At 39.1% G+C, this 25,268-nt stretch overlaps 2 protein-coding genes and 1 long non-coding RNA gene across 4 annotated transcripts in view; all 3 read left to right on the top strand.

Annotated features, from left to right (window-relative positions):
* The window catches only part of LOC135085518 (atrophin-1-like), a 31,761-nt gene extending 24,137 nt beyond the window's left edge, over window positions 1-7,624 (top strand). The window contains exons 3-5 of one of the 2 annotated variants that reach the window (XM_063980304.1): window positions 3,440-3,539; window positions 3,969-4,067; window positions 4,497-7,624. In XM_063980304.1, the coding sequence (XP_063836374.1) occupies window positions 3,440-3,539; window positions 3,969-4,067; window positions 4,497-7,495 (3,198 nt within the window). In that variant the 3' untranslated portion in view covers window positions 7,496-7,624. Of the gene's footprint in view, window positions 1-3,439; window positions 3,540-3,968; window positions 4,068-4,490 lie in introns of both variants that reach the window. The other variant, XM_063980303.1, reaches the window with a different exon arrangement.
* Window positions 7,625-8,855: 1,231 nt separating this feature from the next.
* LOC135085560 (uncharacterized) lies at window positions 8,856-10,068 on the top strand. Its single transcript, XR_010260163.1, has 3 exons — window positions 8,856-9,085; window positions 9,244-9,357; window positions 9,771-10,068. It is a non-coding gene; the product is annotated as an uncharacterized LOC135085560 (long non-coding RNA).
* A 1,922-nt stretch (window positions 10,069-11,990) lies between these two features.
* Window positions 11,991-25,075, top strand: LOC135085132 (zinc finger protein 555-like). The gene is made up of 7 exons (XM_063979887.1): window positions 11,991-12,186; window positions 13,022-13,161; window positions 14,673-14,801; window positions 15,447-15,535; window positions 19,648-19,770; window positions 20,592-20,699; window positions 24,739-25,075. Exons 1-7 carry the CDS (start codon window positions 11,991-11,993, stop codon window positions 25,073-25,075), a joined length of 1,122 nt encoding a protein of 373 aa, XP_063835957.1.
* The last annotated feature ends 193 nt before the right edge of the window (window positions 25,076-25,268 follow it).

Raw genomic sequence — 25,268 nt, 5'->3', positions numbered from 1 at the left:
AATTAGCTTGGGTTTAGATTCGACTCCGGTAGTGAGCAGGATAAGTGGCTCTTTATTATAAGACTAGCTTTCCACCCGCTGCTTCACCCGCGTGAATTTTGTCTGCCATAAAAAAACTTTAACACGCGCGTCCCTGTATTAAAAACCGGGATAAAAACAATATATCCTTTCCCGGGACTCAAACTATCTCTGTGACAAATTTCATCAAAATCGGTTCAGTGGTTTAGGCGTGAAAGCCACACAGACAGATAGAGTTACTTTCGCATTTGTAATATTAGTAGGGATTATTTTCCACCAAATTGGAGAGGAGAGGAGATTTGTTTGAATAACCAATCAGAAAATCAGATTTCGTTTTCCACATTACATATTATGTTTGCATTTTGCTGTCTCTTGCACCCACCAATGCTTGTTTTCACCTTATTTTTTACCAACTGTGGTTTTTGTAAGTTTTCTGAAAACTCCGAGCTAATACGCTCCATTGCCCTTTGGGCATAGATATAAGGAATTAGGCCATCATATGAAGCATAAGGGCCATCTTATGGGCTTCTTGTGATTGATGACAACCGGCAGACAGTGGTGACTGAGTTTGTTGCGGAGCTTCTTCTCAGCACTTGCCAAATGTCTCGAAGCGCTGGTAGAGCAAAAAGATTGAGACATGTAAAGGGCAAAACTTTATGTTTCTGAAAACCAGCGTCGTGGCCTTCCCCACTGTGGGCCACGGCATATGCTGAGTGTTGCCCCATTGCGATGGGCATCGCTGTTGCGACGGGATAGCACTGCTCAGTTCACTTTTTACTTCCTTGTAATATTTATTTGCTATTTCTGTCTTTTTCCGTATACGTTCTCTGTCCTTAACTAAGTGATGTTCATCGTAATAAATGTTTCCTTCTTTTCTTTCTTTTTTATTATTATTATTTTATTTTCTCTTTAGATATTGATCTTGACTTTGACTAATTTTGCCAATGATCACTTACCTACGTCTTCCGGTTACGGCCGCCCGGTTCCCACCGCTGGCCTACACTTATCGTGGCACAAGAACCTCCACTTCCGAAGTTCCCAGGCCACAAAAAGCTGTGTGAACTTCCACAAATTAGATTATTGGGTGCGGTGGCGTAACACTAGATGACTAGACAATGGAGGAAAAATGGCCTGTGCTGTAGTGATGTGCGGAGAGTTGTCGATAGAATTTATATTTTGATCTTTTTCACACTAATAACTTCTTATGGCTCGATTATAAAAAAAAACTTTTTTTTTATATTCAAGTAAATGCTAAGTAAACTAAAAACGACTAAAAAAATGCATTTCTAGCCTCTGTTTCAATTTAATCTCACCAACATTATAATGCATCAAACAATTTTGCACTCGAGGAAATGGACGATATTCAGCTTGTTATTAATATACTTTCTTCGATTAATTAATCATTGTGAGTCCACATATTAGTTTACTTTACCGAACAAGATGGTCTTCACTGGCTGTAAAGTAAATCCTGGCTACATAGGAGTTGCAGCGGTATCTCGTTACTACTTACTCTATTAAAGTTATTTCAAGCTCTAAAATTGTGGACCGAAATCAGTTCGGGCACTTGTTTATTCTTATCACCAAAATGTTGGGCATACGTCGTCATTAATCTATCGATATGTTTATCGACAGTTCCCCGCCCTAGCCGTAATCTAGTTTGCGGCTTTCATCAGATGCGGGCCGGCGAGAGTGCACCACTAACCTGTCCCTGACATTCGCCAGATCGCTATACACTTACTAAATGTCACTTAACACCTTTGCTGCGGCAGTAACTTTCTAATACTTTCCATTCCTTCGGTACAAGGTCTGTAAACCTGGTATTAAAACTTACATTGTGGCGGCACAAGGCTTAAAGACCTTGTAATATTTAAAATATATTAATTTTATTTTTGGCTTCATGTTAATAGATATTGTGTTTTTTTTCTTTGAATATTAATAATAATGCATTTATTGACATACACCTGAAGGCGTTCGTGAATAACTTGTTTAGTATAAAAATTATAGCTATATTCAAAATACAAGGCTTATGCACCCTGTGCCGCACTGAAGTAGGGAAGTCTGGTGGGTATTCTAGGGATGTGAAATACAAATATCGATAGTTTAAATTAAGTTTTAATAAAAATTTAAAAAAGTAACAAACAAAGATGTTTTAATAATTTAGTCTAAATATTTTACAAATAAGACATACGTGCATAAATACTTAAAAAAGCTATATTTAAAGAAAACATATTAGTTACAACTTCAAATGTTTGTCACGAAAAACATTATTTAAATTAGCAATAAATCGTGTAGCAAATTAAATTATAATCAATTTGCAGTTTTGATTTTGTTTGTTTCTCTTGACGCCATGTCGACATATGCGTTTCTTACTAATGCGAGGCAACACTGGCTGCACGAAGCTAGCGTGGGGTGCGGTACCAGGTGCGCAGAGTACAAGGTGCTTCGACCTGGTTTCGCATTGTGAAGACATTTTATTACTTCCGTGCGGTACCAGGTCTAAAAACCTGGTATTAAGGTAGGTACATCATTGGATTCTATTTTAAGAATACATCATAGATATATATTCATCACTTTCCTACACCGGACCCAATTGAAGTTATGCCTTTCGCACGACAAGGAAGACTATACTTTTCTTAGCCGCACGGTAAGCGAGACGTACACAAGGTCTATAGACCTGGTTTCGCACTCAACGTGTTAAGGGCAACTTTGTACAAGCTAGGTTCATATTTATTGTATACTTTAGGAGTTAAGGCGGGATATAGTAGGTAATAGTGCGATACCATGATTACCAGTGATGACTTATGGTTCGGAAACGTGGCCTCTCACTATAGGCCTTATACAGAAGCTCAAAGTTGCACAGCGTGCTATGAAGAGGGCTATCCTGGGTGTTTCTTTACGAGATCGAATCAGAAATGAGGAGATGCGTAGACGAACTAAAGTCGCTGACATAGCCCGACGGATTAGCAAGCTGAAGTGGCAATGGGCAGGGCACATAGTACGCAGAACTGACGGCCGATGGGGCAACAAGGTTCTGAAGTGGAGGCCGCGAACCGGAACACGCAGCGTGAGACGTCCACCCACAAGGTGGACCGACGACATCATAAAGGTAGCAGGAAGGCGCTGGATGCAGGCCGCTACCAACCGGGCAACATGGAAAGCGTTGGGGGAGGCCTATGTTCAGCAGTGGACGTCCTTTGGCTAAGATGATGATGATGATGATAGTGTAGGAATTTATTAGTTAGGTATTCTTATTAAGTTACAGTAGAGTTAGGTAATAGAGAGGAAGATAGTTACTGATATTAGTAAGGAAAGAATGTCAGTTTTGTGGTGTTCAGTAAGGAAGGAGAGGTACTCCTTCTAATTTTGTCTTATACATATGTATAACTTCGTATAAATAAATGTTGTATGTTCTTCTTTTCAGTGGGTGGTGCTATGCTGCCTTGTCCTGGTAGCGGCGGAGGAGGCCCCTTCAGGACCCACGAAAGATGACCAGGACCTCGTGGCCGAGGCTACCAACTCAGGTGACAGTGGCTATAGATGATAGTATTATCTAGCAAGCTATTAGCGCTATTAACTAAAGTAGTTCCAACAGTGTCAGAGCCAACCTAGATTTTATATGCTAAACTTAACTAAAATAAAAAAAATCGGACAGGAATTTTGCAAGAAGAGAAGTGCGTCACCAGGAGGGCAAGGAACATAGGAAGGGAAGAGCCCCCCACTCTGAAAATTATGCCAGTACTTCCTTAAGTTTTTTTTTTATAGTAGGCGACTCTTAAGTCCGGGGGACTCAGCATAAAAAAACTGACTCTGCTCTCTTCTAAGCCGTTTCACTTCCCAGGTGCGCAAGAGCAGAAGCGCAAATTTTGTTCCCCTTTCCCCTCCCATCACCTCTGAGCCAGAAGCTGGGTATTCCTAAGTTTACAACCTGTTTAACAGCCGTTTCTCTCCAGGTGCGCAAGCGCAGAAGCGCGAGGCGGGGCTGTCCAACTCGTACGGCGAGCCGCTGCCCTCCGACGCCTACGGGCCGCCCCGGGACTTCCAGAATAACGGTCAGTATCTCTTAAACTAGCGAAGATATAGGCTTTAGATGTGTTTAATTAAGTCAGCTATTGTCCAATTGAATCTGTCTGTGGTTTAAAGCGCTCTAAAATTCCTTATCTAAAAGAGATCGCCGACTAAGCGATAAGATCGAAATTGTGCATTTTTTAACTATTGAATCCCTAAAAATGTTTGACCTCGATCGTGAAAACATCTGATAAACAGTATTAAAACTTACTCAAAGGAATAATAATTATTAGTGCGATTGCTACCATGTAGGCTTAATTACGAGCAAGGATACACAAAGGACCATAAATTTTATTTAATTCAGAGACTATTCACATTGTTACTTCACACTTTCACGTTGAGCAAAAATATATTCGGTCTCACCTATTGACGTTGTTTCTTGAATAATAAAACGTCCATTATTTCAGTTCCAGATCTTCCACTCCCAGCGCCGGTGTACGGAGTGCCAGAGCTTCAGAACAACAACATCTTCCCTCAGGACCCTCCTCCGGGGGCCTACGGACCACCTTCTCCAGTAGTCTTCCCCAGCCAGACCTACGAAGGGCCCCCGCCGCCCATATTCAAGCCCAAGCCAATCTACGGCCCGCCGAAGCACTACGGACCGCCAAAATCAAGCTACGGGCCCCCCAAACCCGTCTATGGACCCCCCAAGAAGACCTACGGACCGCCCAAACAGAGTCTCCCAAAACCAACTTATGGAGTCCCGTTCCAACCACCAAAACTTGCCTTCCCCAAACCTGTCTATGGAGTTCCCAAACCGAAGCCAGTCTATGGCCCGCCTAAACCAGTCTACGGACCCCCTAAAGCCACCTATGGCCCCCCCAAAGCTACTTACGGACCGCCAATAAACGTGCAAACTTTACCCGCGATACCTGAACTGCCTCCAATTTCTTTGCCGTCGCTGCCACAATCGATTGGAGTAGGAGCTAACTTCGGAGCCATTGATAACAGCATAGACCTTGGACAGAACCTTCCCGCACCGATTTACGGGACTCCCATTCCTGTAGACTTAGCACCGAACTTCCCTATCCCAGCTGAGACATACGGTCCACCTGGTCACTCTCTGGGACCAGTAGGTCCAAACGACCAAGTAGTCGTGCATGGAAGTGACGTAGGACACTATGGACCACCTCAGCCAGACCCCAATCCTCGCCCGCCACACCCAGGCATTCCAGCACCTCCAACACCACCTCATGTTCTTTACGACGGCTGGAAACCAATCCCAGGAGTCTCCAAACCAATATTCGACCAGGGTCACCAACATCACCAGCACCACCAGCAACACCAGCATATAGAAGATCAGTACGGCCCGCCACCACCACCACCCCAAGTCCAAGAGATCCACTTGAATCTGGATGGAAATTCGCTACCAAATGCAAACCAGCCACCATCATTCGCGGGCGCTCAAATCACAACTGGCTACTCCAACGTTCACCAAGACGCATTAGCGAATATCGACCTTAATGCCATCGTAGGAGGAGACTCCAATCACATCGACCAGTCAAAGACAGTATTTGAAGCACACTACACGGAGCAAGGCCCCCAATCCGACGTTCACTTCCTTCAGTCTTCATCTTTGACTTCGGGACCTGAAAAACCAAGCGATTCCTACGGAGCGCCTCCGTTAGAATCTCTGTCTAATGGCCCATATCCTCCGTCCCTAAGACAGCAAGGAGCTAAAGGCTTGATCCCGCCATCTGGAATCTACGGAGTCCCACCTGGAGGTCACTATGGAGTCCCACCGAGACACCCGCCCTCCCACTTGCCCATTCCTCACGGAACCTTCTCCGGGGGTGGCCATTCGATCCACACAGGAGGCCATAACCCTAGACACCCAATAAAGTTCAGGGATTCTGTTCCAGAAGGGCTCCTCCAAACTATTGGCCAGACAACTCACCAGAAAGACTTCTTAGGAGTCAACCACTTGCAGCAAGGCCCAGCGTATCTGCCTCCACCGATCCGTGACGTCAAAGATGTAAACCACCAGACTGGAAACCACGGCAGCGGAGTATCTCTATCCATCGAACCGTCTAACTTGTACAGTCTACCGCATGCGGGCAGCCCGATCAACTTCCAGTCCTTACAACAACAACCGAGCAACCTCTATGGCTCTCCAATCGATTCTTACTCCGTACCACTCCTTACGGTCGGAGTTGGAGACCACGCCACTTCGTCGTCCAATCAAAACTCAGTCACAGCTACGGTAGATGGCACTGTTCTGGCCAACTTGAATCTGTCGAGCCTAGATGCAGCTGCGATCCTCAAGCACTGTCCTTATCACGAGGCTATACTCAAAGCCGCCAAATTCGGAGAGAAAATCCCGTCAGAGCTGGCTTCAAGCTACGTCGCCAGCTTGAGTTCTTTAGGATCAACTCTGTCAAAGAATCAGCAAACGTTGATTTCTCCTCAGAACGGTTTCAACACTCCTGTACCAGGCAGCGAGTCGGTATCTTACAATACAAAAGACTTATCCACTGCTTCACATACGCTAGTCCAGACCATTTTACCGAGCAATGAAATCAAGAAGGAAAAGACTGAAAAGAACACTATACAGAAAGGTAAATCCATAAAGGATGAATCAGGCAAACACAGCTACAAACAAGACGACAGGATACAGTTTGTCTCACAGCAAATATTGCAGACTTCTGAGAAGATCCGCAACTTGAGCGAGGAGACTAAGCAGCTGCAGCAAAAGATAGTCTCCAATAACCAGAATTTGAACCAACAATCGCAGTTCAGCCAGTCTGAGATACCAGTGAAAGGCAAACTGGCTAGCTACTCGCTACAAATACAGTCAGCTGAGGATGGTTTAAGAGGCAAAGCTGGTCCTCCTTCAATACCTCACGAGCAATTACTCTCCGAAGGTCTTCTACAGAGCATTCTACAAGCGATAGAGCAGCCATCGCAACAGCAGCCTCCTAACTTTAGACCTCAGACTCAGAACTTCAATTTCGACCAGTCCAACGCCAAAATCAACTTTGACCAATCGACTGGTCTTGATTTCTCCAACATCGACACTGGGGGCCTAGTCCTGCCGGCTGGATACGAACCTATCGATAGAACGAAGGAAAAACAGAAGACTGTCGACCAGGAGATCCAAAGCTCCAACAAGGATATCAAGCAGATTCTCAACAGAGAAGTAATACATAGCCACAGAGGGGATATACCGCACTCTGATTGCGATCTGAAAGCTGATAACTCTGTGACACACACAATAGTGGTGCCTCCTCCCAACGTTGAGAGTTCAAATTCGGTTGACGATAATGATGACAATGACGTTGCAATTTTCTTTGGAGACTCAAAAGAGGAGAAAAGTGAGCCCGTAACTGAAATATCGGTGGCCACTAGCATAAGCGAAAACGTAGAGGAATACAGCAAAAAGGAATTTGGTGAGAAAATAAATAAGTCATGAACTGGGAATTAGGTGAGAATCTAGTCTAATATTACCAGTGAGCTGATGACACGAGCGTTGAGACAGTTTTTGACAGTTAATTTGGTTCTCATATCATTAGTGAGTATTTTTGGTACCAATTTAAGTTGATACAGAATTTCAATGTAATTAAACACGAAATTATTTATTCCTCTTTTATAATCAACTAGCTGACCCGGCGAACTTTGTTCCGCCTTAATGGCAATAAATAAGCAGACTTTTTTTTTTAATTTCGAACGGGATAAAAAGTATCCTATGTCCTTCTCCTGGCTCTAAACTACCTCCCTAACAATTTTCAGCTAAATCGGTTCAGCCGTTCTTGAGTTATAAGCGAAGTAACTAACACGACTTTCTTTTATATATATAGATAGATGTGAAACTTGGTCTAAAAATATGGCGAGTAGCTCACTGGTGCCATTTGCTTCTCAAGAGGTGTTCCACGAAAGTTTGGCATCTCCCAAACGAATTTACGTAGCGCCATCTGTCGACGATTTGAGGTACATCCACAGTGACATCTATTATTAATAGATCCCCACTTCTCTGGATGCATTTCAAATTAAATTAAACGTTATTTAACTAATTATTTATACCATTAACATTAGGTTAAGTTATCCAGTATTTTGGTTGTTTGGTTTTATTTATTTTTGTCGATTCGAGTGAACTTTGTATGTACAATTTAGTACAATGTTTAATTTTAGTGTTACGGTTGTTTACGATCGAATAAAATGTATATAAATATGTTGTTAATTTTATTCACAATCCTCTCTAATTTAACATAAATTAAATAATGAAAATAAATGAGATTGAATGACTGTTGCTTTCTAGTAACTGGCTGTATTTAATATTTACATTTCCTTTCACTTTTATATACAGTTGTATCTCAGAATGAAAGAAAGAATTAAAGAAATACTTTACAATTGTATAAAAAATACATTAACAGATAGTACACCTTCAGTAGTACACCTTCTACCGTACATACAGCCATCGCGGTCCAATTTAGCCCATATCAGACACCTACTACAGAAAGAAACAAGAATAAGTATTTAGTAATTTAAAATCTCACGCGCCTCTATTAACTATTTTTAGTGATTAGAGTAAACCTATCTATTATTGCAAAATTAAGGATACTGAAACTGCAATCGCAATTTGAGTTTTATTTGTATCGTCCCAGTATCGTTCATACAAAATTGCCAGAGAAAATTTATGGCGCGAACTTCAAAACTAAACTTACAATGAAAATCCACAAACAGCTCCATCTAGTGGGAAATAGCCGCACTACTAGCACTAAGTTGTCAATTTTGACATTTTGTGTCTACCACCAACCAAACGGTAAAATAGTGACCATATGATGCCAAATCCCAAACTTATTGTTTTTTGCAAATTAATCAGTGAAGTTAATTAAATTATGTACTTTCTCCTGTGAAAATGAACCTGGAATTTATTTCTACGTCTATAAAACCCATCTGCGAAGGTTGCTTGAGTGTCGATAGGAAGTTATCGCCAGTGTTTGATGTTGAAATTAGAGCGTTCTTTAAAGAGTTGGTTGACCCCCTTACCTGCTACTCTGATGTCGTAAGTTTTTCACTGTAATTGTTAATTACCTAACGATTAACGTACATTAAAACCTAAATACACAATCTACCCTATCTTTAAGCTAGTTTAATATTTAATTATGGACATTTTCCTAGCAAGAAAGCATTCTAAATCCACAATTTTGTTATGTTATTCAGGATCACCTCAATCACCCTTCAGCCCTCTGTTGGGAGTGCACAGCGATCATAAAACGGACCCTAAACTATAAGAAACAAGTTCAACATGCACACGGACTACTCATTCAGTATATGGTAAGAAATTTGATAAAATTATTAAAGCAAATATTTCTCAGGATGGGTGTTTGTTACTGCTTCATGGAAACTGGAGACTTACTAAGGCTGAGTTGCGCCATTTTACTTTAACTTTGGCCAACATCAAAAATCTATCAAACTCAATACAAAAAGCATCGGTTATTATTGTTATATAGTTACCTACTGTTAAAAAGTAAGTTGGCGCAACTCAGCCTTAAACTTAATTATGTTATTTATTTATTTTATATTAGGAAAACCAGGGTTAGTTACCAGAATAGGCTATTGTTACCATTATTATTGTCTAAAACTGTTGTAATAAAATTAATACTATGTCTATAAAGTTTTTTATTCTATTCTATTAAACATATGCAAGTTTCGGTCTTTTGTTTATGTGGTCCATTTCTATTTTACAGCTCCATCACACCACAAACCCACCAGTACTCTCAAGTCTCTCTATTTGCTCCAATCGCCCTGAAATCATCGATCCAGCTGATCAAAAAAACATTATTACGAATGTCCGTCCTACTAGCCCATCTAAGAATACATCTGCGGTGACGAAAAAGAGTAGAGCAATAGAACAACAGTTGACAAGCTCAGTGGAACCGTTAGAGTTTCTTAAAGTTGAGCAGAAAGATGATGAGACTGACTTCGGTGACTTAGAAGGGTATTATGTTGAGAATGATGATACGAATGACGATTATGACAAGGATTTAGAGGTAAGTGTGGTTTGATATTGTAATTATTATGATATCCAAAAAACAGGACCACACTCAGCACATTATCCTACTAATATTATAAATAAAGTTTGGATGTCTGGATGTTTGTTACTCTTTCACGCAAAAACTACTGAATGGATTTTGATGAAACTTTACAGTATTATTGTTTATAACCCAGAGTAACATATAGGCTATAATTTATGATGATCTGTGACAAACGAAATTTCACGCAAGTGAAGCTGCTGGCAAAAGCTAGTCAACAATAAATGCTAAGCCAGACATGGCACGGCAGTGCCCCCGCCAAGTCGAGCGCGAAGCAAACACTGCCGTACCATCCTTTACTGGAACCATTTCGCCGCATTTTCAGGCCCCTATTTGAGAACCTCTGGATAAGACCAGAACGCAGAAATTTTCGTCATCTAGTAAGCTATAATCACGTACTTAAAATCCAAAATTTCAAGTCTGTTGGTCATTTAGTTCCGAAGTTAAGCGAAAGCAAAGTTTCGCATTTACGACACTCACTCACTGATAATCATCAAAATAGAACTAGTACTTCCCATAAACTCAGAGAGCTGAAATTTGGTACAGAGTTAGGGTTTAATGGCCACATAAAGGGAAAACTATAAAAACTAGGAAAATCGAAGATCTGGAGTAACACCACATTCATAATAAATACTACTCCGGCACCGTGGTGTTCGCCTGTATCGCTCACCACTAGATGGCGCTAGCACTAGCAAGCGCCCCGTCGATTAAGTTGAATGTTGTGTAATTTGCATTTCGTTGATTTCGTTTATTATATTGTAAGGTTCGCTAAGGTTATGTTATTAAAACAATTCTGATTCGTTGTCCATTTTAAAGGTCGTTGAGTTTATTTGTGTTTAATATCGTGAAAAATGTCGATAAAACGACGACGTTAAATAATTTTGCCACTTTCTATAAAAAGAAGTGAAATCCCACCAAAAACATTCTGTAAAAAACTAGCCAAGTCTCGATGGAGCTGCTTGTTTATCTCTAAAAAGTAATGAAATCTAGACAAAGTCGTGCCAAGTCTATGGTTCCTTACTGCGATTTCTTTATTATTATAGTTAATGTTGTGTGACTTGGCCGTTGAAGGGTACAAAACCAGGTAATCCATGACACCATTGCACCAATCTGTCGTCAGAACCGCTACCCATTGGCGATGGAAAATTGCCACTTGGAAAACGTTGATTCAATAACCAGTCAATTGTAGGCTTAATAAAGCTGCGTATTTCAATAATACTTATTGTATGATTATCTTAATAAAGATTGTTCAACGGCCAAGTCACACAACATTAACTATAATAATAAAGAAATCGCAGTAAGGAACCATAGACTTGGCACGACTTTGTCTAGATTTCATTACTTTTTAGAGATAAACAAGCAGCTCCATCGAGACTTGGCTAGTTTTTTACAGAATGTTTTTGGTGGGATAGAAATTTTAAACAATATCAAAAAACAGTGACAGAACATTGCACAAATTATTTCTGTCTACCTTTTAAAAATACTATTGTACATTTGACAACACATAAACACAGAATAGGGGACTTTTCTGGCAATATGCATAAATTAAATTAACTCAGAAAAGTCTAAGCCTCAGTTGCACCACCTTAACCTTAACTAACTATAACCGGTGTTATTTCATGAATCATCCTTTTAAAATAACACTACTCATGATCTACATTATAGTCTGGTCTGTGAGCACGTAGAATTTTGTCCAATGACCCCAAGCTACCCATCCTTATCGCTCGCGCGTAATTATGTTGCTGTCGCGCTCGCACACTCACTGCGGGCGCCCGTCGCACAGACCGGGCTTTATAACTATAACCGGTGTTATTTCATGACTCATTCTTTTAAAATAAGATTAGTTTTTGTCTACAAAAACTAATGTAGACAAAAATGTCATTTCAGGCAATCCAAAAATCAACTACAGATCAAGAAAGTAAAACAAATGTCACATCAAAAGGAAGGACGTCAGACGTGGATGACTTCGGGGAGTCCGATGAAGAGCCTTTGAAGAAGAGAACAGAGGCAGAAGATACCGAAGCAAAGAAATACAAGCCCAAGGGGAGGAGAAAAAAGAAAAATAAGACTGGTATGATTATTTGAATCTTTACATTTATATTACACCTCCTTTACTTTCGTTCGTTCGTTCGTTTCAGCCAAATGACGTCCACTGCTGGACAAAGGCCTCCTTCAAGGTTTTCCACAATGCACGGTCCTGCGCTGCCCGTATCCAGACTCTTCCCGCGACCTTTACCAGATCGTCGGTCCAACTAGTACCTAGTAGGACCTTTACTTTATTTGTTGCATTTAAATAACATCAAAGATGTGTAATTATTTCTAAGATAAATTCTATGAAAATCGTTGGCTTCAGGTGGAATCTTTCGCTTATTGTTGACTGCTCTGAGCGACCATTGAACTATCATTCATTCAAGTGTTTAGGCTAAGTTTTTATACAGTTATAAATTTATTCTTATTCTTTATTCTAATTACTGATAAAGTAATAGATAATACATGTTTCAGAGGGCACATTAAATCATCCATTGGGTCATCTTAGATGCCTATGGCTTCTATTGAATAGAAAAACTTTGGCACTAGTTATTTTATAGTTATTTTCAACCGACTTCAAAAAAGGAGGAGGTTCTCAATTCGACCCGTATGTTTTTTTTTCTTCTGTTTGTTACGCGATAACTCCGCCAATTATGAACCGATTTGAACAAATCTTTTTTCGGCGTATAGGTAATACCTCAAGGGTGGTTCCATTTAAATTTAATAATAGAAAAAACAACCCCCAAGGGTGGAAAATTGGGGATGAACTTTTTTATACGCAATATTTTTAATTTTTAGTTTTTTTTTGTGTTCACGTATTTGAAGTCGGTTTTATTTTTTTAAAAAGTTAATTACATCTATGTATTATTGTATTCCAGAGGACTCGAAACCCAAGAAAGCTAAAGGCAAGAGGGAGAAGCCTCCAGGAGTGGTGGAGCACCCTCGCGTGCTGAGGAAGCTGGAGCAGCTGAATGTGCCGCGCGGACGGGTCGAGATGGTCGTGCTGAGCTGGGAAGAGGTGGGTGATAATAGCTGATAATTACCAGGGATGTTATGAATATCCGTAACCGTATCCGAAACTTTCGGATATCCGAAATATAAAAATAAATATCAGAGAATTAGCCTGGCCATTCGACGTGGCAATGCTGCCAGCCTTTTGGGCACCATTCCTGACTGCGGCGCTGGGGGTGAAGTATTTTTTATTTTGTAAATAGTTTTTATCATTAGTAATTTTTAAATTTTAGTTTTTAAGTAATTTTAAGTTTATGTAAATATAAATTACCTAATTAAAAAAAAAATTAAAAATATCCGTAACCATAACCGAAACCGGTATAATATTATTCCTATATCCGTAACCGTATCCATAACTGAAACTACATATCCATAACATCCCTAATAATTCGTTTCAGCCAAATGACGTCCACTGCTGGATGCTAATAATTACATAGGTCTTAACTTTAAAATTGCCGACTTAAAAAAGGTGGTAGTGATAATAAAAAAATATTGTGTGAGCAAAGATTACAAAAGTTCTTATAAGTAGGCTAAAAAGTATTATTTTTTTCTGTTTTAGATAGTGTTATCAATATTTTTTAGTTATTTTCTAGATACTCGTCTGCTACTTTTATCACATAAAATAATGAATTTATTTACATACCTTCAAAAAATTATATTGCATGTATCTCATGCACCTTCCCTTCTGATTTTCGTTCCTTTACCATGAATTTTATCATGATGTCATATGACATTACTATTTTTGGAACGAGCTAACAGACTAAGCAACCAGCTTACCCTTTGCCGTCGAATGGAGGATCAGAATCATCAAATCAAATCAATCATATTAAATCATTAGGTGAACATTTGGAATCCGCTTTTTATTTGTGTAAAAAGACAAAAGGTTCTCCAGAATGTATCGTTTAAACATGGTGGCGCCCCCCTGTCATTGAGTTTGGTGGGACAGTTCAGCGTGGGTCATATACAGGGTGTTAGGTAAATGGGTATATGAGCCGACACTAGCCCATGTTAACATGGTCATATAAATGGTATGGTGAAGTCAGAAATTTGATATCATCATTTTATTTTTTAAAATTTTCATACAAAATAAATTTTATAAAATCCGATTTGTATGAAAATTAAAATAATTAAAATAAAGATATAAATTTTCGGACTTCACCATACCATTTATATCACCATGTTAACATGGGCTAGTGTCGGCTCATATACCCATTTACCTAACACCCTGTATAATTTTTATCTGTTGTAATTTTTAATTTTTAGTTCACACCATGGCACAGAGGCACCCGCTGAAATAAATTAATACTGAGCGGGGGCCTTTTTGGCACGAGACTTATGTATTGTCTAATGTAATGTTGTGTGTTTAATGTGTTTTTTTTTTGTGTTTTCTCTTTTTTTATTTGTTCATTTTCATTTGTTTTCGTGTCAAATAAAGGTTTTTCTATTCTATTCTATTCTAAACTTTAAACGATTAAACATAAAACCAAGGTTATTATAGCTCATAACAATTTGTCACAGGTGGAGCAAGAGAGACAGAAAGCCTTACAGAGCGAGTCTTTCACTCGGCACGAGTACCGCTGCGCCTTGTGCGCGCTCGGCTTCAACCACCGCTTCAAGCTGCTCAACCATATGAAGAAACACGAGCCCGTGAGTTTATGTATTTATTTATTACTAGCTTTCCGCCCGCGGCTTCGTCCGCGTGGAATTTTGTCTGTCACAGAAAACCTTTATTGCGCGCGTTCCTGTTTCAAAAACCGACATAAAAACTATCCTATGTCCTTTCCCGGGACTCAAACTATCTCTATGCCAAATTTCATCAAAATCGGTTCAGTGGTTTAGGCGTGAAAGCGAGACAGACAGAGAGTTAATTTCGCATTTATTTGCAACAAAAATGGACCAGTAAAAGTGGAGGATTCGGTTTACACAGTTTCGCTTCAGTATTTAGTTAGATTTGAGGAATGTTTTGACTCTTATTGGAAGCATTGTGGGATCTTTAAGCGTGTTTGGAGAAGAGATGACAAAACCAAGTATACTTACTTTGAACTCATTTTACGACCACAAGACCAGTGTGCTTACCATGAGTTTACGTTAGGTGTGCTCGCTAGCGACTGCGTAAAAAAATTGACATTAATTGTATGACATATTGTGCAGCGCCCCTAGCGGCTACTTTCAAGAAACAAAATCTTCATAGAGATTTTTGACGTACTCGCTAGCGAGCACACCTAACGTAAACTCATGGTAGGTACACAGTTGAAATAAATGACTGTTAACATGTAATATTTTGTTGTTTAGTCTGCGGGCGCGCTGGCGTGCCACGCGTGCGGCACGCGCTGCCGGGACGCGCACGCGCTTACTGCGCACAAACGCAGGCATCGCGTCAGGTACGCACAGCACTAAAGCCCGGTCTGTGAGCACGTAGAATTTTGTCCAATGACCCCAAGCTACCCATCCTTATCGCTCGCACGTAATTATATTGCTGTCGCGACTGTGCGACGGGCGCCCGCAGTGAGTGTGCGAGCACGACAGCAATATAATTACGCGCGAGCGATAAGGATGGGTAGCTTTGGGTCATCGGACAAAATTCTACGTGCTCGCAGACCAGACTATAGCTACCACCATCTTACCTAAGTCTGTCGCCATAGTATTAGCAACAATGTTGACAGCATTGTTGTGTTCCAGTTAGAGGTAAGATAGCCAGTTCCTCTGTGGTTGAGGATTCCGGGTGAAGCTCGCTTCCACCTTCGGCCTGATCATCACTTACCATCAGGTGAGATACAGGCCAAGAGCTTCCTCGTTGTGGATAAAAAAAAAACCAATCATGGTATCCATAAAATTAACCTAGACACAGACCACCGACGTATAGTTGGTCGATTGTTGGGCTCGATTCTAATTTATATGAAGAATCGACCGATACCAAATCGGTGTAATGTGCGCACTTCCATACATTTCCATACTGATCTACAGTCCGACCCAACTATCGGCCAACTAAAAGTCAGTGCTCTGCGCCAAAGCTTAGCATTTATATTATTATTAATAACCTACATTTACCATTGAAAATAACTGTGAAATAACAAAAAATATCAGAATACTAAACCACTATTATTATGAATGGATGGTTTTTACAATAATAGACGGTCAGTGTTTATTCAGTAAAGTACGTCCTCTCGCCGACAGATGGTGCTGTACTTTATGTGAAGTTTGTATTCCTTCTAATAGATGACGCTGGATAAAATGGCGTAGTTGATATTCCTACTTATAGATGGCGCTGTACAGCCTAATTTAGTTTGTATTCGCGCTAATAGATGGCGCTGTACTTTTAGTACGTGTTCCTACTATCAGATGTCGCTATACAGAACACTTAGTAATTCTACCCGCCAATAGATGGCGTCATAGAGTAAAGTTTAGTTCTTATTCTTACTAACAGATGGCGCTGTATACATTGTAGTGTTCATTCCTTCTAATAGATGGCGTTGTATAACTTGAAGTGTGTAATCTTGCTAACAGATGGCGCTGTACAGATTGTAGTGTGTATTTCTTCTAAAAGATGGCGTTGCATAAATTGAAGTGTGTAATCTCGCTAACAGATGGCGTTATGCAGATTGTAATGTGTATTCCTGCTAACAGATGGCTTTACATAGATTGTTGATGCTGCGATTGTTCGTTCGTTTCAGCCAAATGACGTCCACTGCTGGACAAAGGCCTCCCCCAAGGTTTTCCACAATGAACGGTCCTGCGCTGCCCGCATCCAGGTTCTCCCCGCGACCTTTACCAGATCGTCGGTCCACCTAGTAGGAGGCCTGCCCACACTACGTCTTCCAGCCCGTGGTCGCCACTCGAGAACTTTTCTGCCCTAACGGCCATCGTCTCTACGAGCTATCTGCCACTTGATTTTAGCAATTCTGCGAGCTATGTCGGTCACTTTGGTTCTCCTGCGGATCTCCTCATTTCTGATTCGATCATGCTGCGATCAGATCTACACTCAACATCAAATAAACCGCACCTTCCGCGACGCGAACATTCAAGATTTTCTTCTGACACAATCATGGTGCCCCAACAATATTGGTGTTATTTGAAAGCCCAATAAATATCCTTTAAGAAAAACCGGCCAAGTGCGAGTCGGACTCGCGCACCGAGGGTTCCGTACAAACCTGCAAGGTTTACAAAGTTCGTTCATTACGACAATCGAGTCATAACTATGGTATTTTTATTGCAAAATGAAATTCATAACATTACAATGGGGAAAGTAACTACTTAAAAGGAGAATGCCCAAAAGTGGTATCGCTCGAAATCTAATTGTACATTGAGGGTACCACACCGTAAATTCCTTTCTTCATTTGTAATGATTTGCGAAAGTAGTAAGAAATTGTAAAACCTCCGGAATAAAATCCGATTTTAATAAAAAGTATTGTAACAATGAGCTGCAATCAGCAACACCTATCACCGAGCAACGACACTACGTAGTTCGCACGGTTGTCAATAGATGGCGCTGTTCGTAGTTAGCTCGCGGTATCATTTGATTTTTTCCTGTCCTTAAGTAGTCAGGGCTAACCACAAATCCCTTTCCCCTTGCAAAATGGTATAAATAACATTGGTATGCACGCAAGATTATTTTGTGTTTATATCTGATCCTTATCAAATAACGCTAGCTTTGGCGTAGCTAGGGTTTTTTTTTAGGCAGGGTAACTATCTACAAATATAAAACAAGTATTCTAAGGTAAAACCTGTAGCTATGCCAATGGACACCATTCATTTCACTTAAACCAAAATTACGTCAAAGTCCGGAGTTTTATAAAAAAAAAAATATGCGGTATGATTATTTTTTATTTATTTATTTTTCCTATATTTGCATTATAGGTAGGTACCTACCTCAGCGTTTTGAATTTTTGCGTTGATTTAGAATTTCTCACAGTTTAGAGGCAATTAGATTTAAGAAGTGTTTGATGTGAATTTCAACTTTAATATCTCTACGCGTTCATGTGAAAAAGGGTAGGTAGTAAGTTTATAATTATTAAAAAAATATTTTATGTCATGTAAGCAAAAATAATATTTTAAATTTTATATAACTTCAAATTTATCATTTTCGCAATTTTTCCTTTATCTGTACTATATAACGTTGCTTCGTGCCGAATTTCAAGATTCTGAGTTCACAGGAAGTACCTTGTAGGTTTTGATTCCCTAGCGTGTGACGGAAATTCGTCTAAGGTGTCGGTATAAACTGCTGTATCTTTTGATCGCGTTAACTTAGAAGTTTGATTTTTTTACTTCTTAAAGGGACAATAGATCTAGGTATTTGGTATAAATTTCAATTTGATACCTTTATTCGTTCGTGAGAAATAAGGTAGTAAGTTTCATTTTATTAAAATATTTTTATTATATTATATAACTAAAAAAATGTAATTTTCGCAATTTTTCCTATATTTGCATTATATGACAATGCTTTATGCCAAATTTCAAGATTCTGAGTTTACGGGAAGTATCCTGTAGGTTTTGATTCCTTTGCGAGTGTCGAAAATTTGTTGAAAATATCGACATAATCGGCTGTATCTTTTGATTGGCTTGGCTTAGAAGTTTGATATTTTCACAGCTTAAAGGGACAATAGACCTGAGTATTTCATGTGAATTTCAGCTTGATACGTTCACGCGTTCTTGAGATAAAGGGTCTTGACAGAAGGACGGACGGACAACAAAGTGATCCTATAAGGGTTCCGTTTTTTCCTTTTGAGGTACGGAACCCTAAAAACATCTTTAATTTCTTAAGAAATGATTGACATATTCCATAAATGTGACTTGAAAAAAGACCTCACTCTGGGCTCACCTCTGGGATCAATTAGACCAATTTTTATGGTTATAAAACCAAATAATGATCTTACGTGTCCTCTTTAACAGATGGATACCGATTAATCTTTCTGGTTTTCTGAATAAAGAAAAATAAAAAAAATAAATAAATAAAATCCCAACTTAACAGTTTTATAGCCATAAAAGTAGGCTCAAGCGTAACTACGGTCTATTTTTTGAAGAAGTGACCTGTGGATTACAATTTTGGGGTAAAATCCTTTCCTTTATTGAAATGAAGTTTAGAACTAGGCTTTTAAATGGTGCCAATATTGGTGGGATGCATACGTTTGAAAGTACTTGTCGCGGGAGGGTCGATTTATTTGATGTCGAGTATAATAATGTGCTATTTATTTATTTATTTTAGGAATTACAAACAAATGTGTTACAGAAATTAACTTATCTACTAGACTTATGTATTATTTATGTGGTAACACATCCCACTACGTAATCCACAACCACATATTGATATATGAAACCATGTAATATAGAGCGAGGCAATTACAATTAAGGTAGGTACCTTATAAGCGCGGTGTAGCTCAACACCAAGAAGTAATTAATATTATGTTCAGACTTTTAATTATTAATTTTGTTCTGTTTTTTTTTTTTCATTTAATTTATCTTAATTTTAATTTGGTCACTTTGGTTATTTCGTTAACAGATGGCGCTGCACAGTGTGCGGCGAGCTTAGCTCCCGCGCGGCGGTGGCGGCGGATCACCACGCGCGCGCGCACGGCAGTCAAACTCCCACACACACCTGCAGCCTGTGCGGACACACCGCGCCGTGAGTAAAGAAATAATTACTTTTTACTTTTCGAGTGTTTCAGGCAGAAGGGCCGTGTTATTGTATAAATACACTAGCTATGCCCGCGACTACGTACGCGTGAAAACCCGTTTTCGCAACATTTTTCATTATTACTCTGCTCCTATTGATCGTAGCGTGATGTTGTATAGCCTATAGCCTTCCTCGATAAATGGGCTATCTAACACTGAAATAATTTTTCAAATCGGACCAGTAGTTCCGGAGATTAGCGCGTTCAAGTAAACAAACTTTTCAGCTTTATAATATTAGTATAGATTCAAGCAAACCGAAGAGCAATGTCCAATCCCAAGAAGAGATTTCAATCAACAACATAGAGAGATCAACATAGAAAGCATTGGAGGAGGCCTATATTCAGCACGGAACATCCTATGGTGATGAAATGATGATGATGATGATGAGGGCGACTCTTCAGCATATTTGAGATTAAAATATCTATAAAAGCGAGAAGTCACTGACTGACTGACTCACTCATCACGAAATCTCAAAAAACTACAAGTGTTATGAGTCTAAAATTTTGCCTTTACGAAACTCCACCCCTAAGTGGGTAAAACGGGATCCACGCGTACGAAGTCGCGGGCGGCCGCTAAAGTCCGGTCGCCGACAGAAATATAATTACGCGTGAGCGATAAGGATGGGTAGCTTGGGGTCATTGGACGAAAATATATGTGCTCGGCGACCGGACTTTAGTAATAAATATTTTTAAGATATTCATGTCTACTTTTGTTTTGTCACATTGTTATGCTGAATAAAGATTTTCTTATTGTTTTTTTGCATTATTACAGGACTTTAGGCAAGCTGCGGAATCACATGAAGAATCACTCGGAAAGACCGAAGTGCGACCTCTGCGGGAAAACGTTCCGGGACAAAGCCTCCCTGCGGACACATTTGTTGTGAGTATACATATTAACGATGATTCTCAGAACTTTCTTCAATACTTACGTATGCACTTTTGTCTAATTTTTGCAGTCAAGAGTAATTTTGATCGGATAATAATTATAGTAAAGTGCGGTCGCCGAGCACGTAGAATTTCGTCCAATGACTCCAAACTACCCATCCTTATCACTCGCGCGATTGTTGTCGCGACTGTGCGACGTGCGCCCGCAGTGAGTGTGCGAGCGCGACAGCAACATAATTACGTGCGAGCGACAAGGATGGGCAGCTTGGGGTCATTGGACGGGATTCTACGTGCTCACGGACCAAGCTTTAATAGTTAAAAATTGTACTAAAAGTCAAGCTAACCATTGTTGGAAAAACATTTTTTCCGATATTTAACCACTTGTCATTTGAGTTTTAACCTCTGTCAAATTTGACTATGGTTATTTTAACTGCGAATCAAAAAACCGGGCGTAATGCCCGTTTTCACCATCAATCTCAAACTTTTAATAAATCTTAACAATAAAAATCATAGATTTTAAGTGACCCCTATAGTCACTTAAAATTAGGGATTGATGGTGAAAACGGGCATAAGTTTCTCTAATTGACCTGTGGTTGACTGGCAGGGAATGCCATTTGGCATTGAGTCCGCCACTGTACTGTATTATGTGCAAAATTATAAATAAATAAATAAAGAGCATAGTTTTATGTCACCTTTGTCTTATTTGCTTTTTTTTATTTACTTCTTTTGTCTTTTGTGATATTTATTTCTTTCCTTCTTTCTTTCTTCCTTTCTTTCTTGCTTTCTTTCCTTCTTTCCTTCCTTCTTTCTTTCTTTCTTTATTTCTCTCTTTCCTTCGTTCTTTCTTTCTTTCTTTCTTTCTTTCTTTCTTTATTTCTTTCCTTCTTTCTTTCCTTCTTTCTTTCTTCTTTCCTTGTTTCTTTCTTTCTTTCTTTCCTTCTTTATTTCTGTCTTTCTTTCCTTCTTTCTTTCTTTCTTTATTTCTTTCTTTCCTTCTTTCTTTCTTTCTTTATTTCTTTCTTTCCTTCTTTCTTCTTTCTTTCTTTTTTCCTTCTTTATTTCTTTCTTTTGTTCTTTCCTTCTTTCCTTCCTTCTTTCCTTCTTTCTTTCTTTCTTTTTTCTTTCCTTCCTTCTTTCCTTCTTTCTTTCTTACTTTCTTTCTTTTTTTCTTTCCTTCCTTCTTTCCTTCTTTATTTCTTACCTTCGTTCTTTATTTCTTTCCTTCTTTCCATCGTTCATTCTTTCTTTCTTTCCTTCTTTATTTCTTACCTTCGTTCTTTATTTCTTTCCTTCTTTCCATCGTTCGTTCTTTCTTTCTTTCCTTCTTTATTTCTTACCTTCGTTCTTTCTTTCCTTCTTTATTTCTTTCCTTCCTTCTTTATTTCTGTCTTTCTTTCCTTCTTTCTTTTTTCCTTCTTTCTTTCTATCTTTCTTTCTTACTTTCCTTCTTTCTTTCTATCTTTTCTTCTTTCTTTCTTTCTTTCTTTCTTACTTTCTTTCCTTCCTTCTTTCTTTTTTTCTTTCTTACTATATTTATTTTTCTTTCCTTCTTTCTTTCTTTCTTACTATCTTTCTTTCTTTCCCTCTTTCTTTCTTTCTTTCCTTCTTTCTTTCTATCTTTTCTTCTTTCTTTCTTTCTTACTTTCTTTCCTTCCTTCTTTCTTTTTTTCTTTCTTACTATATTTATTTTTCTTTCCTTCTTTCCTTCTTTCTTTCTTTCTTACTATCTTTCTTTCCCTCTTTCTTTCTTTCTTTCCTTCTTTCTTTCTATCTTTTCTTCTTTCTTTCTTTCTTTCTTTCTTTCTTACTTTCTTTCCTTCCTTCTTTCTTTTTTTCTTTCTTACTATATTTATTTTTCTTTCCTTCTTTCTTTCTTTCTTACTATCTTTCTTTCTTTCCCTCTTTCTTTCTTTCTTTCCTTCTTTCTTTCTATCTTTTCTTCTTTCTTTCTTTCTTACTTTCTTTCCTTCCTTCTTTCTTTTTTTCTTTCTTACTATATTTATTTTTCTTTCCTTCTTTCCTTCTTTCTTTCTTTCTTACTATCTTTCTTTCCCTCTTTCTTTCTTTCTTTCCTTCTTTCTTTCTATCTTTTCTTCTTTCTTTCTTTATTTCTTTCTTTCTTACTTTCTTTCCTTCCTTCTTTCTTTTTTTCTTTCTTACTATATTTATTTTTCTTTCCTTCTTTCTTTCTTTCTTACTATCTTTCTTTCTATCTTTCTATCTTTCCCTCTTTCTTTCTTTCTTTCTTTCGTTCTTTCTTTCTTTTCTGGAAATAGAAATAGAAATATTTATTTGTCTTTGAATAGGGTGTACAGAAGGTCGAAAATAACAAAATATGATCACCTATCCAGCTATCAACAATAGCATGCAAATACAGGGTGTTAGGTAAATGGGTATATGAGCCGACACTAGCCCATGTTAAAATGAGCATATAAATGGTATGGTGAAGTCAGAAAATTGATATCTTCATTTTAATTATTTTTATTTTCATACAAATCGGATTTTATAAAAAAAATTTTGTATGAAAATTTAAAAAAATAAAATGGTATATGCCTGTATATCGAAGAAATATTGATATTACATAATATAATTATTAGAGATGAAACGGATATCCGGTAACTATCCGGTAGGCCGGATATCCGGCCTAAATTTACTATCCGGCCGGATACCGGATAGTAACTCACTATCCGGCCGGATACCGGATATTTAAAAAAATCGACATTTTCCTATTAATAAAATGAAATACATTAATCTTTGAGGTAAATATAAATAAAATGGCTTATAATAATGACAGCTTTTATTTAAAGTCCAAAAAGTTACAAAAAAGCCAAATTAAGACCTTTCAAAAAACTAATTTCTTTTTCTGGGCTAATCACTCTATACGTAAATAGTAAACATCTGTTAATATCGAAATATTGCCAAATAAACAAGGTGATCTTTTTACCCGACTGCGCCAGAAGGAGGGTTATGTTTTTCGAGTGTATGTATGTATGTATATTTCTTTGGCACGGCCTACAGCCTAAACGGCTTGACCGATTTTAGCGTGAGAGGTGTCGTTAGATTCGTCTTAATTGTGAGAGTGACACTGGCTATATTAAATTTAAAAAAAAAATCAAAATGGCGGATTTAAGGCGCCATAATATCTTTTTTTCTCAAAAACTATCGAGTGTAGTATCAAAATAAAGGGCTTTTTAAGTAGCTTGTAAGCTACATATATGTTATTTAACTAAAAATATTAAAATAAAATTACAAATACATATCACCCACAAAAGAATTACTCATTGATGCCTCCGACTGCATTTGTGAACACTAAGGCTTGTTTTTATGTTTTTAGTTCATTTTTACGCAGTGAGGGTTTTCGCGTATGAAAGAACCGCTAGATGGCGGGACGTGGATGTGGGGTCTGACTGCTGCGTGATTGGTAGATTTTGAAATATCTGTCAATGCCATGTCAAAAATAACCAATCATGCAGCATTTGGACCTCGCGTCTACGTATTGACATCTGGCGGATTTTTCATACGCGAAAACCCTCGTTGGGTTTTTTGTTTATTCAATAATTTTCACTGATGGTCTGGTGGTGATGGTCTGACATGATGCATGCAGTTCAGTCAGATTACGCAGCAAGTAAACTAATTTAATTTTCTCTATTCAATCACACACTCACTATAGTAACCGAAATCACCCGAATTGATCTGCCCCTAGACAAGTGGCAAAATCTGACATTCTATTCGGACGGATTCAATTTTCGAAAAGTGTGACTAGTCTAGTCTACTAATAGACCCACTGATCGCGTTCGAAGCACCTGTGCGGCGCTAAACTCGTCACGACATGCAACGAGACAATGGGCCAACTATCCGGCCGCCGGATATCCGGCTATCCGGCCTAGCAGCTGGCCGGATATCCGGTATCCGGTATCCGGCCAAACAACTATCCGTTTCATCACTAATAATTATTACGGTATTACTTTTTGCTGATTATTCCTTGGTTCTTTATTTCTTTCTTTCTTTCTAATCATGCCGTCAACCCGTCCCAGCATCCACGGCGGCGAGAAGGAGTACGCGTGCGGGCGCTGCGGCAAGCGGTTCCTGTTCAAGAAGGCCATGCAGCTGCATCTCGTCACGCACGACGCGCCCGCCCATCTCTACTGCCATCAGGTCAGCTACTGCCATCAGGTCAGCTACTGCCATCAGGTCAGCTACTGCCATCAGGTCAGCTACTGCCATCAGGTCAGCTACTGCCATCAGGTCAGCTACTGCCATCAGGTCAGCTACTGCCGTCAGGTCAGCTACTGCCGTCAGGTCAGCTACTGCCGTCAGGTCAGCTACCGCCGTCAGGTCAGCTACTGCCATCAGGTCAGCTACTGCCATTAGGTCAGCTACTGCCATTACGTCAGCTACTGCCATCAGGTCAGCTACTGCCATCAGGTCAGCTACTGCCATCAAGTCAGCTACTGCCATCAGGTCAGCTACTGCCATCAGGTCAGCTACTGCCATCGGGTCAGCTACTGCCATCGGGTCAGTAAAAAAACTCAGTAAAACTCATTTATTTCTGTAAGTAGGCTTT

This window comes from Ostrinia nubilalis, chromosome 28 (assembly GCF_963855985.1).
Source record: "Ostrinia nubilalis chromosome 28, ilOstNubi1.1, whole genome shotgun sequence".
Classification (NCBI taxonomy): domain Eukaryota; kingdom Metazoa; phylum Arthropoda; class Insecta; order Lepidoptera; family Crambidae; genus Ostrinia; species Ostrinia nubilalis.
Note: the sequence above shows the minus strand (reverse complement) of the source record. Positions and strands in the feature narration are given on the sequence as shown.